Source organism: Cololabis saira, chromosome 12 (assembly GCF_033807715.1).
Source record: "Cololabis saira isolate AMF1-May2022 chromosome 12, fColSai1.1, whole genome shotgun sequence".
Classification (NCBI taxonomy): Eukaryota; Metazoa; Chordata; class Actinopteri; order Beloniformes; family Belonidae; genus Cololabis; species Cololabis saira.
Genome location: NC_084598.1, coordinates 44,087,895 through 44,101,857, shown reverse-complemented (window position 1 = coordinate 44,101,857; position 13,963 = coordinate 44,087,895). Strand labels below are relative to the sequence as shown.

The window sequence follows — 13,963 nt, the reverse complement described above, 5'->3', positions numbered from 1 at the left end:
ATAATAACTCCCAAATCAACTTGTAAACAAAAACATTAGACTACATTTAAGTCATTATATGTAGTAAATGCCGGAGTGTCTGGACAATGATTTTTTTTTTGTTTAGTTTTTTGTTTTTTCATTTAAATACGTCAAAATGGATTTGAAAAATAATTAATCAATGAATTCATGTAAGTAATGACTTACAGTGATCAGGGTTTACTGCCATTAAAGCTCGTTGGCTGTCTAAACTAAACAAGTTCCTTTTTCCATAGATGTCAGTAATTTATCTGATGTTGTCTGCTGCCATCTAGCGACCACTAGGCAGTACTACACTTGACTAAAACTGTAAACTCTGAATCTTGTTTCCACGAGATGGAAGAGTTAACTGCAAAAACGCAAGTAGCTCGACAGTCACAGGCTCTTAATAGCCCAGTACCCGCTGATGCTGGTACAGTTTCATGCTTGTTCAGTGTGTGTGTGTGTGTTTTTTTACTTTTCCTGATTTGTTTTAATACAGTACAGCACCAATAGTGGGGACCAGCTGTCCCTCTCAACAGGCTGTTTCTGGGAAAAGGGAAGAGTCAGCTTTATGAAATGTTATTTCAATTCAATTCAATTCAATTCAATTTTATTTATATAGCGTCTAATACAACAGATGTTGTCTCTAGACGCTTTCCAGAGATCCAGAACATGAACATAAACATAAACATAATCCCCCGAGCAATTATTACATAAACAATGGCAGGTAAACACTCCCATAGTGGGAGAAAAGCCTTAAGCCAAACAGTGGCAAGAAAAACTCCCCTTTAGGAGGGAAGAAACCTTGAGCAGGACCAGGATCATAAGGGGGGAACCTCCTGCCGAAGGCCAGACTGGGGGAGTCGGGGACGTCAGCAGCACACAGCAGGCAGGTGGAAGCAGCAGCGGGACAGGCCAGAACGCAGCTCCCGAGGCTCCGGCCTGCAAACATGCACAAAAAAGAGAAAAGAGGGGCCGGCACAAGAAACTACAGGAGCGATGGACAAAACGAAAAATGGAAATGGAGAAGAGAGGAAGGGAGAAGGAGAGGAGAAGAAGGGTGAGAGGCACCGCCCAGCGGATCATGTCGGTGCCCCCTGCAGCATAGGCCTATAGCAGCATATCTACCACCAAGCTATATTTGAGACTAACTATTATAGTCTTGTTCTATAGCTGCAACTATGACTACTGACTCTAACACACTAGAGTTTATACTACCTAAAGATTTACCAACACCAGCTAGAGGTTTACTAAACACTAACTATAGGCTTTACTAAACAGAAAGGTTTTAAGTTTAGTTTTAGAGGTGGAGGTGGTGTCAGCCTCCTTAACCCAGATTGGAAGTTGGTTCCAAAGTAATGGTGCCTGATAGCAGAACGCCCGCCCTCCAAATCTACATTTAGATACTCTAGGAACTACGAGTAAACCTGCACCCTGGGAGCAGAGAGCTCTTCCAGGAACATAAGGCACTATCAGGTCTTGTAAATACTGTGGAGCTCAGCCGTTTTGGGCTTTATATGCAAGTAATAACATTTTAACGTGGATTCTAAATTTTACAGGTAGCCAATGGAGCGACGCTAACACTGGAGAGACGTGGTCTCTCCTGCTGATTCCTGTCAGTACTCGTGCTGCTGCATTCTGGATCAGCTGGAGCCTATTCAGCAAATTACTTGGACATCCTGCTAATAACACATTGCAGTACATTTCAAAATGACAACAACTGAGTTTTATTTTATTTATTTATTATTCATAATTTTATCTTTATACACCACCACAATTCATTGAAAACAAATATGTGATCAATCTCGTTCAGCTTTCATTAAAAAAACAAAAAAAATCCATCACGCCCCGTCACAGTGTATAGTTCAATCAGACAAGTCATGTGATGAAGAGCTCAACAGTTTTCCTACTGCTAAAACACTTTGGCTTAGAGAATCCGATCTAAATAAATCCCCTATTTTAAGGAAGACATACATATATTGGGGGTGATTAAAATGATGCTCCTTTCCTAGAATTATAGCCTACAGGAAGAGCTGGGGAGGCGGTAGAGATTTAAAAGCAGCAGCAAGTCCTATAAGCAGATGGAGTAACTGGAATAAACCATCCACCGGTGATGAGTGAGCATAAAGCTGGTACGTCTGCTTGAACTAGGTCCCTGTAGTTACCACATTCATGCAAATCCAGAAACAGATGCAGCTGAAAATAAAACTTTAATAGCAAGACTGTGTTTACATCATTTAGAAAACTGAAATACAAAAATACATTCTGATAATAAACTGCATGAGTATCAGCGAACTGAAGAACTCTCACAATGTGAAAAGAAGCTGGCCACTAAAGGTAGTATGGTGATTATAACTGTCGGAAATCCTTGAGTTTGCCCACTGACGCAAAAACACAACATCTCCAACCTCTAATAACAAAGTGACACCATTAGCAGGATTAACAGAAAATGAAGTCTGATGTTCATAGGCCATAACGACATGGTCTCCATTCTTGACCAGCACAGCAGCAGTAGGATGTGAACGATGTCCAGCTCCATGAATGTAGAACTCAAAGTGGTAGGCTGCTCTCACTGGGGCTATGAAAAAGCCTGTGGAACACAACATTGATTTCTTTATCTGCCTTTTCTTTTAAATCTTCCATCAGTGAAAATTGAGATTTTTTTCCCCATTTTATCACCCAGTGCTCCTACCTAGGTCAGTCCTGGGCATTGCTCCCTCTACCAACCCTGGGAGAGCATCTACTAAGGGTGTAACGATACGCTAATCTCACGATACGGTACGATACACGATATTGAGGTCGCGATAACGATACGATATTATAGCAGTATTTTTTTAACAACCTTGAATGAGGAACAAATGACTGGAAAAAATTGTCTTTTATTTGAAAGACACAAAATACAAAACAATGCTGTGCATTTGCCCTATTGTTACAGTTTGTAATGCTTTATAACTGTTTAAGTTTTAAAGAGAAAGCCAGGCCAACCATTTTCCACAAACTGAACTAGAAGTAAATGTCAGGTTTGCATTATGATCTTCAGTTTCATACAAGTACAAATATTTTGCCACAAACTGAATAGTTTCTCTCATGTATGATTTGACTTTTTTCTTTTCTAGAAATTTAACAACTAAAATTAAATAAATAAATAAAAGTAAATAAATACATACAATTTTACATCATAAAGAGATTGATTCATGCTCACCTTATAAGTGTAAGAGGAAATTTATTTTTGTTAAGAAGGTTATTTTGGTAATTCAGGGTTCATTATTTTATAAATATATTCTTTATATTCTGATGTAAATCAGGGACTATAATGACACTAGTCACTGTAGTGATTAGTCTGTTTTAGATTGGGCGGAGTGATACAGCACTAGGTGCTGTGTTGATGTTCTAAAATCCTACACTGTTGAGGGACATTAAAGTAACTGGAACTCAGCAGAAGTTGTCCACGTGTTTATCCTACTCACAACCCCAAAAAAGGTTTAATTTAATAAGGTAAGGCTTAACTCTACACCAGCCTTACATAAGTAAAAGTTCAGAGCTCAAAACCCTGCAAGGGTCCCGTGATCGGGACCAAAACGGGACTAGTTTCTTCTGAGCGGAGTAAGATTTTCCTCCTTCGCGGGTCGAGGCGCGGTCGGCACCAATACACTGCGCGTTACAACACAATATGGGCTATTAATATTAATAATCCAATATCGCGATACAGTTTTTCACCTCCACGACACATATCGTGACGTTTTTGTATCGCGAAATTTCGTGGCATGATATATTGTTACACTAGTCTCTACCAACCCTGGGAGAGCCTTTACCAACCCTGGGAGAGCCTCTAATAACCCTGGGAGACCATGTACCAACCCTGGGAGAGCCTTTACCAACCCTGGGAGAGCCTATACCAACCCTGGGAGACCATGTACCAACCCTGGGAGAGCCTGGACCAACCCTGGGAGAGCCTATACCAACCCTGGGAGACCATGTACCAACCCTGGGAGAGCCTCTACCAACCCTGGGAGAGCATCTACCAACCCTGGGAGAGCCTCTACCAACCCTGGGAGAGCATCTACCAACGCTGGGAGAGCCTCTACCAACCCTGGGAGAGCCTCTACCAACCCTGGGAGAGCATCTACTGTACCAACCATGGGAGAGCATCTACCAACCCTGAGAGAACATCTACCAACCCTGGGAGAGCATCTACCAACCCTGGGAGAGCCTCTACCAAGCCTGGGAGAGCCTCTACCAACCCTGGGAGAGCCTCTACCAACCCTGGGAGAGCCTCTACCAACCCTGGGAGAGCATCTACCAACCCTGGGAGAGCATCTACCAACATTGGGAGAGCATCTACTGTACCAACCCTGGGAGAGCATCTACCAACCCTGAGAGAGCATCTACCAACCCTGGGAGAGCATCTACCAACCCTGGGAGAGCCTCTACCAACCCTGGGAGAGCCTCTACCAACCCTGGGAGAGCCTATACCAACCCTGGGAGAGCATCTACCAACCCTGGGAGAGCATCTACCAACCCTGGGAGAGCATCTACGGTACCAACCCTGGGAGAGCATCTACTGTACCAACCATGGGAGAGCATCTACCAACCCTGAGAGAGCATCTACCAACCCTGGGAGAGCATCTACCAACCCTGGGAGAGCCTCTACCAACCCTGGGAGAGCATCTACCAACCCTGGGAGAGCCTATACCAACCCTGGGAGAGCATCTACCAACCCTGGGAGAGGCTCTACTAACCCTGGGAGAGCCTCTACCAACCCTGGGAGAGCATCTACCAACCCTGGGAGAGCATCTACCAACCCTGGGAGAGCCTCTACCAACCCTGGGAGAGCATCTACCAACCCTGGGAGAGCCTCTACCAACCCTGGGAGAGCCTCTACCAACCCTGGGAGAGCCTGTACCAACCCTGGGAGAGCATCTACCAACCATGGGAGAGCCTCTACCAACCCCGGGAGAGCATCTACCAACCCTGGGAGAGCATCTAACAACCCTGGGAGAGCCTCTACCAACCCTGGGAGAGCATCTATCAACCCTAGGAGAGCCTCTACCAACCCTGGGAGAGCATCTACCAACCCTGAGAGAGCCTCTACCAACCCTGGGAGAGCCTCTACCAACCCTGGGAGAGCATCTACCAACCCTGGGAGAGCCTATACCAACCCTGGGAGAGCATCTACCAACCCTGGGAGAGCCTCTACCAACCCTGGGAGAGCATCTACCAACCCTGGGAGAGGCTCTACTAACCCTGGGAGAGCCTCTACCAACCCTGGGAGAGCATCTACCAACCCTGGGAGAGCATCTACCAACCCTGGGAGAGCCTCTACCAACCCTGGGAGAGCATCTACCAACCCTGGGAGAGCATCTACCAACCCTGGGAGAGCATCTACTGTACCAACCCTGGGAGAGCATCTACCAACCCTGAGAGAGCATCTACCAACCCTGGGAGAGCATCTACCAACCCTGGGAGAGCCTCTACCAACCCTGGGAGAGCATCTACCAACCCTGGGAGAGCATCTACCAACCCTGGGAGAGCCTCTACCAACCCTGTGAGAGCATCTACCAACCCTGGGAGAGCATCTACCAACCTGGGAGAGCATCTACCAACCCTGAGAGAGCCTTTACCAACCCTGGGAGAGCCTCTACCAACCCTGGGAGAGCATCTACCAACCCTGGGAGAGCATCTACGGTACCAACCCTGGGAGAGCATCTACTGTACCAACCATGGGAGAGCATCTACCAACCCTGAGAGAGCATCTACCAACCCTGGGAGAGCATCTACCAACCATGGGAGAGCCTCTACCAACCCTGGGAGAGCATCTACCAACCCTGGGAGAGCCTATACCAACCCTGGGAGAGCATCTACCAACCCTGGGAGAGCCTCTACCAACCCTGGGAGAGCCTCTACCAACCCTGGGAGAGCCTGTACCAACCCTGGGAGAGCATCTACCAACCATGGGAGAGCCTCTACGAACCCCGGGAGAGCATCTACCAACCCTGGGAGAGCATCTACCAACCCTGGGAGAGCCTCTACCAACCCTGGGAGAGCATCTACCAACCCTAGGAGAGCCTCTACCAACCCTGGGAGAGCATCTACCAACCCTGAGAGAGCCTCTACCAACCCTGGGAGAGCATCTACCAACCCTGGGAGAGCATCTACCAACCCTGGGAGAGGCTCTACTAACCCTGGGAGAGCCTCTACCAACCCTGGGAGAGCATCTACCAACCCTGGGAGAGCATCTACCAACCCTGGGAGAGCCTCTACCAACCCTGGGAGAGCATCTACCAACCCTGGGAGAGCATCTACCAACCCTGGGAGAGCATCTACTGTACCAACCCTGGGAGAGCATCTACCAACCCTGAGAGAGCATCTACCAACCCTGGGAGAGCATCTACCAACCCTGGGAGAGCCTCTACCAACCCTGGGAGAGCATCTACCAACCCTGGGAGAGCATCTACCAACCCTGGGAGAGCCTCTACCAACCCTGTGAGAGCATCTACCAACCCTGGGAGAGCATCTACCAACCTGGGAGAGCATCTACCAACCCTGAGAGAGCCTTTACCAACCCTGGGAGAGCCTCTACCAACCCTGGGAGAGCATCTACCAACCCTGGGAGAGCCTCTACCAACCCTGGGAGAGCATCTACCAACCTGGGAGAGCATCTACCAACCCTGAGAGAGCCTTTACCAACCCTGGGAGAGCCTCTACCAACCCTGGGAGAGCATCTACCAACCCTGGGAGAGCCTATACCAACCCTGGGAGAGCATCTACCAACCCTGGGAGAGCCTCTACCAACCCTGGGAGAGCCTCTACCAACCCTGGGAGAGCATCTACCAACTCTGGGAGAGCATCTACCAACCCTGGGAGAGCCTCTACCAACCCTGGGAGAGCCTTTACCAACCCTGGGAGAGCCTCTACCAACCCTGGTAGAGCATCTACCAACCCTGGGAGAGTCTCTACCAACCCTGGGAGAGCCTGTACCAACCCTGGGAGAGCCTCTACCAACCCTGGGAGAGCATCTACCAACCCTGGGAGAGCCTCTGCCAACCCTGGGAGAGCATCTACCAACCCTGGGAGACCATCTACCAACCCTGGGAGAGCCTCTACCAACCCTGGGAGAACATCTACCAACCCTGGGAGAGGCTCTACCAACCCTGGGAGAGCATCTACCAACCCTGGGAGAGCATCTACCAACCCTGGGAGAGCCTCTACCAACCCTGGGAGAGCATCTACCAACCCTGGGAGAGCATTTACCAACCCTGGGAGAGCCTTTACCAACCCTGGGAGAGCATCTACCAACCCTGGGAGAGCATCTACCAACCCTGAGAGAGCATCTACCAACACATGTTGTTCTTCAAATCTATGATCCTCTCTCATATGTCCTATGGCCTGACTACTTGGTCTCAGACCAACCAGTGCGTGCATGGCTGTATGTGTGTGTGTATGGGGGTGGATGTGTTTGTGAGTGACTGTGTGAGTGTAGGTAGCTTTGTGTGGGTGTGTAGATGAGGATCCTCTTACAAAGGATTAGTAGCATATATATGTAGGATAGTTAGGCTATATGCTGGAATAATTATAGCAGTAGAGATGTGTGTGCAGATAGGCCTAGATAAGCAAAGCTAGCTCTTATTATGTGTGTAATTTTGTATGTTTTTAATGTTTGTATTGTGTATGTTTTTAATGTTTGTAAGGGCATGTCAAGTATGTGTACTTTTCTAACTCCTTTCTTTTAATTGTGATGTGAGCCCTGTTAGGGACGAGTGTTGCAAATTAGCATTAGCTATAAACGCTATGATACAGGCATCAGATAGCCATTTATGTCCGTCTATGTTTTCTCTATCTGTCCCTTCCAAATAAACAAATGAAATGAAATAACATTTTTCCGTTCACGTTTCATGAATAAGACCCAATATGACCCCAATCTGGAGTCTAAAGTTCTCTTTACCTCCAACTCATGACCAGTTGGGTTATGTTTAAAAGATACATGGCTAGGGTCAGAAAAAAATATTCATGATTTTAGTATTTATGGATCGGGGTTCCCATATTTTGATGTCAACATCTACTTAAAAAGGAAAAAAGTTACCATGTCGCTATTTATACATTTCTAAATGAATTGTGACACTCATAGATGTGGACAAACAAACCCTTTACACATTTTCTTGTGGGAGTGAGCAGGATGTAATATTTTATCTGTAAATGTGAGTACCTGTGTTTGGGTTATAGGCATTTCCAACATTTGAAACAACGTTTCTGAAGATCAGGTTGGTGTGTGCGTTAAATGGTCCGATAGTTTCTACACCAGAAGTGATCAAAGATGCTGAGAAAGCCACTCGTTTCACTGAGAGAGAAACACAAATGTTACATTACAGTGAACGATGTTCAAGTTGTATCAGTCCTGATCTAATTCTGGAAATTACAAACCTTCTCCTTCTCTTGTCAGAGTGTTCACATGGTTTTCTGTTGTGTTTGCTCTGGTTTTAATGGTGAGCAGTTCAGCTGCCTGTTCTGCCAGCTTAGCTGCCTGCTCTAAAACATCAAAAACAACATCAGAATTAATAGTTTGCAAAATTGATGAATGAAAATCAGTGGTTCAAAGCAGTTAGTTTATTGTCCTGAAAGAAAAATATGATATAATATACATAATATATATGATATAATATTATATGATATATAACCACTTTTTAGTACGCTCATGGTGCTAATATGTAAATTAAATACTACTTGTGTCACTGCTAGATATATCCAGCGTGTACCTTGGTACTGTTGCTTCAGCTCCGTCTTTTGTGACTCCAGTTGATTCACCTTAGCTGATTGTGCTGTAATACACACAGAGATACACACACACACACACACACAGACACACACACACACACACACACACACACACACACACACACACACACACACACACACACACACACACACACACACACACACACACACACACACACACACACACACACACACACACACATACACACACACACACACACACACAGGTAAACACACACACACACACACACACAGAGATACACACACACACACACACACACACACACACACACACACACACACACATACACACACACACACACACACACACACACGCACGCACACACACACACACACACACACACACACACAAGCACACAGTAATTCTGCAGTATAAAAACTAACTGCACCTCATTATTCCATACCTTGCAATAATAGCAATAACTTTCATAAGTCTTTCAAATATTTTTGGAAAAATTCTGAAATCCATAGATGCTGGAAGGATGCTGTTCTTTCTTCTTCACATGACTGTACCTTGGTACTGCTGCTCCAATTCCCTGGTCTTTTTTGCTTGTTCTAAAACACCGGGGATGAACAGAGATGATTAAATCCTAACCTTCTTTGACAGCATAATTTCATAGTTCAAGTCAGTCATTCCTTATGTTAGTATTAGTGTTAGTAAGTCACACAGAATCATACCTGTATTATCACGCTGCAAGTATCTCATCTCAACCTTCAGTCCAGCCAACACGCCGCTCATCTCCCTCAGCACTGCATGGAGATCCTGCGTACACGTCGGTTGTTGCTCAGAGACATTTCCTGCTTCTCCTCCTGTCACCTCAGTTTGTCTTAAATTTACTCCAAGTTCATTGTCAGACTCGAAGGCTTGAATCTGAGCTGCAGAGAGAGAGCAGATCAGCAGCAACAATGGAAGAAACATGGTTATCACTGTTGTCAGAGTGTGTAAACCCGTCCTTAAATAGTATTTCATTCTGTAAATATTCAACCACAATATGATCAATTATTACCTTATTTTATTTCCTTTCTGACAAAATGGGGCAGATGATAAGAATTGTCAGTTTGGACTTGTTGTGAATTCTGTTGAAACAAAATTAAATGAAAGTCATAAATGTCTACAGTATCTTGCCTCCTTTTCAAAGGTGGAACATTTGTTGCTTCTTTATCTTGAATAATAAAATGATTAAGTTTGCCATCGTGTGTCCCTGTTTCCTTCTCCTGGCTTTTATTTCTCCAATCCCCCAGTCTGATTGTTTTCTGAAATGCTTCCTGGTGCAGCTTGTCCTGACTGAATTCAGGTCAGGCAATTGGGTCAAAGCAAGAACCACAACTAGATGGTGGAAAATAGGGAATTTTTAATTTCTCCATCCATCCATCCATCGTCCACCGCTTATCCGTTCCCGGGTCGTGGGGGCAGCAGCCTCAGCAGAGATGTCCAGACTTCCTTCACCCCAGACACTTCCTCCAGCTCTTCCGAGGGGAGTCCGAGGAGTTCCCAGGCCAACCGAGAGACATAGTCTCTCCAGCGTGTCCTGGGTCTTCCCCGGGGTCTCCTCCCAGTGGGACATGCCTGGAACACCTCCCTAGGGAGGAGGGACATGCCTGGAACATCTCCCTGGGGAGGAGAGACATGCCGGGAACACCTCCCTAGGGAGGAGGGACATGCCTGGAACACCTCCCTAGGGAGGAGGGACATGCCTGGAACACCTCCCTAGGGAGGAGGGACATGCCTGGAACACCTCCCTAGGGAGGCGTCCAGGAGGATCCGGTACAGATGCCCAAGCCACCTCAGCTGACTCCTCTCAATGTGAAGGAGCAGCGGCTCGACTCCGAGCTCCTCCCGGGTGACCGAACTCCTCACCCTATCTCTAAGGGAGCGTCCAGCCACCCTGCGGAGGAAACTCATCTCTAAGGGAGGAAACTCATCTCTAAGGGAGCGTCCAGCCACCCTGCGGAGGAAACTCATCTCTGAGGGAGGAAACTCATCTCTAAGGGAGCGTCCAGCCGCCCTGCGGAGGAAACTCATCTCTAAGGGAGCGTCCAGCAACCCTGCGGAGGAAACTCATCTCTAAGGGAGCGTCCAGCCGCCCTGCAGAGGAAACTCATCTCGGCCGCTTGTATCCGCGATCTCGTCCTTTCGGTCACTACCCAAAGTTCATGACCATAGGTGAGGGTAGGGGCGTAGATTAACCGGTAAATCGAGAGCTTCGCCTTTCGACTCAGCTCCTTCTTCACCACGACGGTCCGGTACATCGACCGCATAACTGCGGACGCTGCACCGATCCGTCTGTCAATCTCCCGCTCCATTGTTCCCTCACTCGTGAACAAGATCCCGAGATACTTGAACTCCTCCACCTGAGGCAGGACTTCTCCACCCACCCGGAGAAGGCATGCCACCCTTTCCCGGTGGAGAACCATGGCCTCGGTTTTGGAGGTGCTGATTCTCATCCCTGCCGCGTTGCACTCGGCCTCAAACCGCCCCAGCACCTGCTGAAGGTCATGCCGAAGAAGCCAACAGGACAACATCATCCGCAAAAAGCAGAGATGAAATCCTGAGGTTCCCAAACCGGATCCCCTCCGGCCCCTGGCTGCGCCTAGAAATCCTGTCCATAAAAATTATGAACAGGACCGGTGACAAAGGGCAGCCCTGCCGGAGTCCAACATGCACTGGGAACAAGTCTGATCTACTGCCGGCAATGAGAACCAGATTCCTGCTCCGATCATACAGAGACCGGACAGCCCTTTATAGAGGGTTTGGGATTTTTCAATTAGATAATAATAACAGCTACAACAACAATAATAACAACTCCCAAATCAACTTGTAAACAAAAACATTAGACTACATTTAAGTCATTACATGTAGTAAATGCAGGAGTGTCTGGACAATGATTTTTTTGTTTGTTTGTTTTTTTATTTAAATACATCAAAATGGATTTGAAAAAAAAAAAATCAATTAATTAATGGAAGTAATCAGGGTTTACTGCCATTAAAGCCATTGGCTGTCTAAACTAAACAAGTTCCTTTTTCCATAGATGTCAGTAATTTATCTGATGTTGTCTGCTGCCATCTAGCGACCACTAGGCAGTACTACACTTGACTAAAACTGTAAACTCTGAATCTTGTTTCCTCGAGATGGAAGAGTTGACTGCAAAAACGTAGCTCGACAGTCACAGGCTCTTAATAGCCCAGTACCCACTGATGGGACGTCAGCAGCACACAGCAGACATCCACGTAGGCAGGTGGAAGAAGCAACGGGATGACGGGGGATGGGGGGGGGGGGGGGGGGGGGCGGGACCGCAGGCCAGAACGCAGCTCCCGAGGCTCCGGCCTGCAAACATGCACAAAAAAGAGAAAAAAGGGGGGCCAGCACAAGGAACTACAGGAGCGATGGACAAAACGATAGCTATGAAACATTTATAAAAATGGAAATGGAGAAGAGAGGAAGGGAAAGGGAGAGGAGAAGAAGGGTGAGAGGCACCGCCCAGCGGATCATGTCGGTACCTATTGCGTACTCCGTTTACTAGGGATCACAGAATAGGTAAATGATAGGCAGGTTTTGCAAGTAAAAATATGTTTTAATTTGACCAATGGTTCTTTTGTTCAAGTTGAAATGTACAAGTGATTATTTGCAACAGCATGGAAAACAGTTTACAAATTATACCCAAGAACTAAAGTTTATATAAAGAAATTAACTCCAACGTAAACCAAAGAAATAAGCATAAAGAACTGGACCCTAACCTTAAAATAATAAATCCACTAACTAAACCTAACCTTTAACCAAAACAAGATTACAATAATATTAACTATACTAAACTAACTACTCTAAACCAATCCTCACAAATTAGGCTTTTACATATAACTCAGGCGTTGGAGCCATCTAATGTTTACTTTACTGCTTCCATTACTTTCACAAGTTATTCAACCAGTAACAAGATTTAGCAGGGCCACAAACTGCTTGGGCAGATAGGCTGAGGGAAACCAAACATTTGGCCCCAAAGCTCTCACAACAAGGCAGACAGAACGGACAGCACGTCTTCACACATGGGTGGTGTGAGACGACTGACAAAGAGCACTGCTCCAGCAGCAGTTCTGTTGGGGAGAGGTTTCCTCTGGTTGGCTCTGGTGGAGGTGGGCGTCGCTTTCCATCAGACCTGCAGCAGCTCCAACTCCTCCCACACCAGTGGACCTGAGCTGACAGGTGAATTAGAAGTGGCCACCTCCAACAGGGAATATACTCGTTCAACTAAACCTCTGTACCCCAGTACCAGATATTCATAAATAGTAGATGGACAAAAATAGTAAATAGAAATAGTAAATAGTAAATATTAGATAAAAATAGTAAATAGTAATCTAATAGTAAATTTACAGGGATGTAACAGTGCCCCCCTGCAGCATAGGCTTATAGCAGCATATCTACCACCAAGCTATATTTGAGACTAACTATTATAGTCTTGTTCTATAGCTGCAACTATGACTACTGACTCTAACACACTAGAGTTTACACTACCTAGAGATTTACCAACACCAGCTAGAGGTTTACTAAACACTAACTATAGGCTTTACTAAACAGAAAGGTTTTAAGTTTAGTTTTAAAGGTGGAGGTGGTGTCAGCCTCCTTAACCCAGATTGGAAGTTGGTTCCATAGTAATGGTGCCTGATAGCAGAACGCCCGCCCTCCAAATCTACATTTGGATACTCTATGAACTACGAGTAAACCTGCACTCTGAGAGCGGAGAGCTCTGCCAGGAACATAAGGCACTATCAGGTCTTGTAAATACTGTGGAGCTCAGCCGTTTTGGGCTTTATATGTAAGTAATAACATTTTAAATTGGATTCTGAATTTAACAGGTAGCCAATGGAGTGACGCTAACACTGGAGAGACGTGGTCTCTCCTGCTGATTCCTGTCAGTACTCGCGCTGCTGCATTTTGGATCAGCTGGAGCCTATTCAGCAAATTACTGGGACATCCTGCTAATAACACATTACAATATATTTCAAAATGACAACAACTGAGTTTTACTTTATTTATTTATTATTCATGATTGTATCTTTATACACCACCACAATTAATTGAAAAGAACAAACATGTGATCAATCTCGCTCAGCTTTCATTAAAAAAATAAATAAAATCCATCACGCCCCGTTACAGTGTATAGTTCAATCAGACAAGTCATGT

The 13,963-nt window shown here is 46.0% G+C and overlaps 1 protein-coding gene across 2 annotated transcripts; it reads right to left on the bottom strand.

Annotated features, from left to right (window-relative positions):
- Positions 1-1,753: 1,753 nt before the first annotated feature.
- Positions 1,754-9,872, bottom strand: LOC133457510 (complement C1q-like protein 2). 2 transcript variants are annotated; one of them, XM_061736855.1, is made up of 7 exons: positions 9,798-9,872; positions 9,469-9,666; positions 9,304-9,345; positions 8,751-8,813; positions 8,419-8,523; positions 8,204-8,335; positions 1,754-2,590 (listed from the first exon to the last, which is right to left on the bottom strand). In XM_061736855.1, exons 2-7 carry the CDS (start codon positions 9,527-9,529, stop codon positions 2,307-2,309), a joined length of 687 nt encoding a protein of 228 aa, XP_061592839.1. In that variant the 5' UTR covers positions 9,530-9,666; positions 9,798-9,872; the 3' UTR covers positions 1,754-2,306. The 2 variants fall into 2 exon arrangements, with proteins under 2 accessions (XP_061592839.1, XP_061592838.1); XM_061736854.1 differs by lacking the exon at positions 9,798-9,872 and having other exon boundaries at positions 9,469-9,702.
- Positions 9,873-13,963: the final 4,091 nt, after the last annotated feature.

Excerpts from the sequence above, each read along its gene's own strand:
- LOC133457510 (XM_061736855.1), bottom strand. The coding sequence starts at position 9,529 with ATGAGCGGCGTGTTGGCTGGACTGAAGGTTGAGATGAGATACTTGCAG. Across the intron at positions 9,346-9,468 it reads CTTGCAGCGTGATAATACAG|AACAAGCAAAAAAGACCAGG; the intron begins GTATGATTCTGT and ends CCGGTGTTTTAG. Across the intron at positions 2,591-8,203 it reads TGCCTATAACCCAAACACAG|GCTTTTTCATAGCCCCAGTG; the intron begins GTACTCACATTT and ends TGTGTTCCACAG.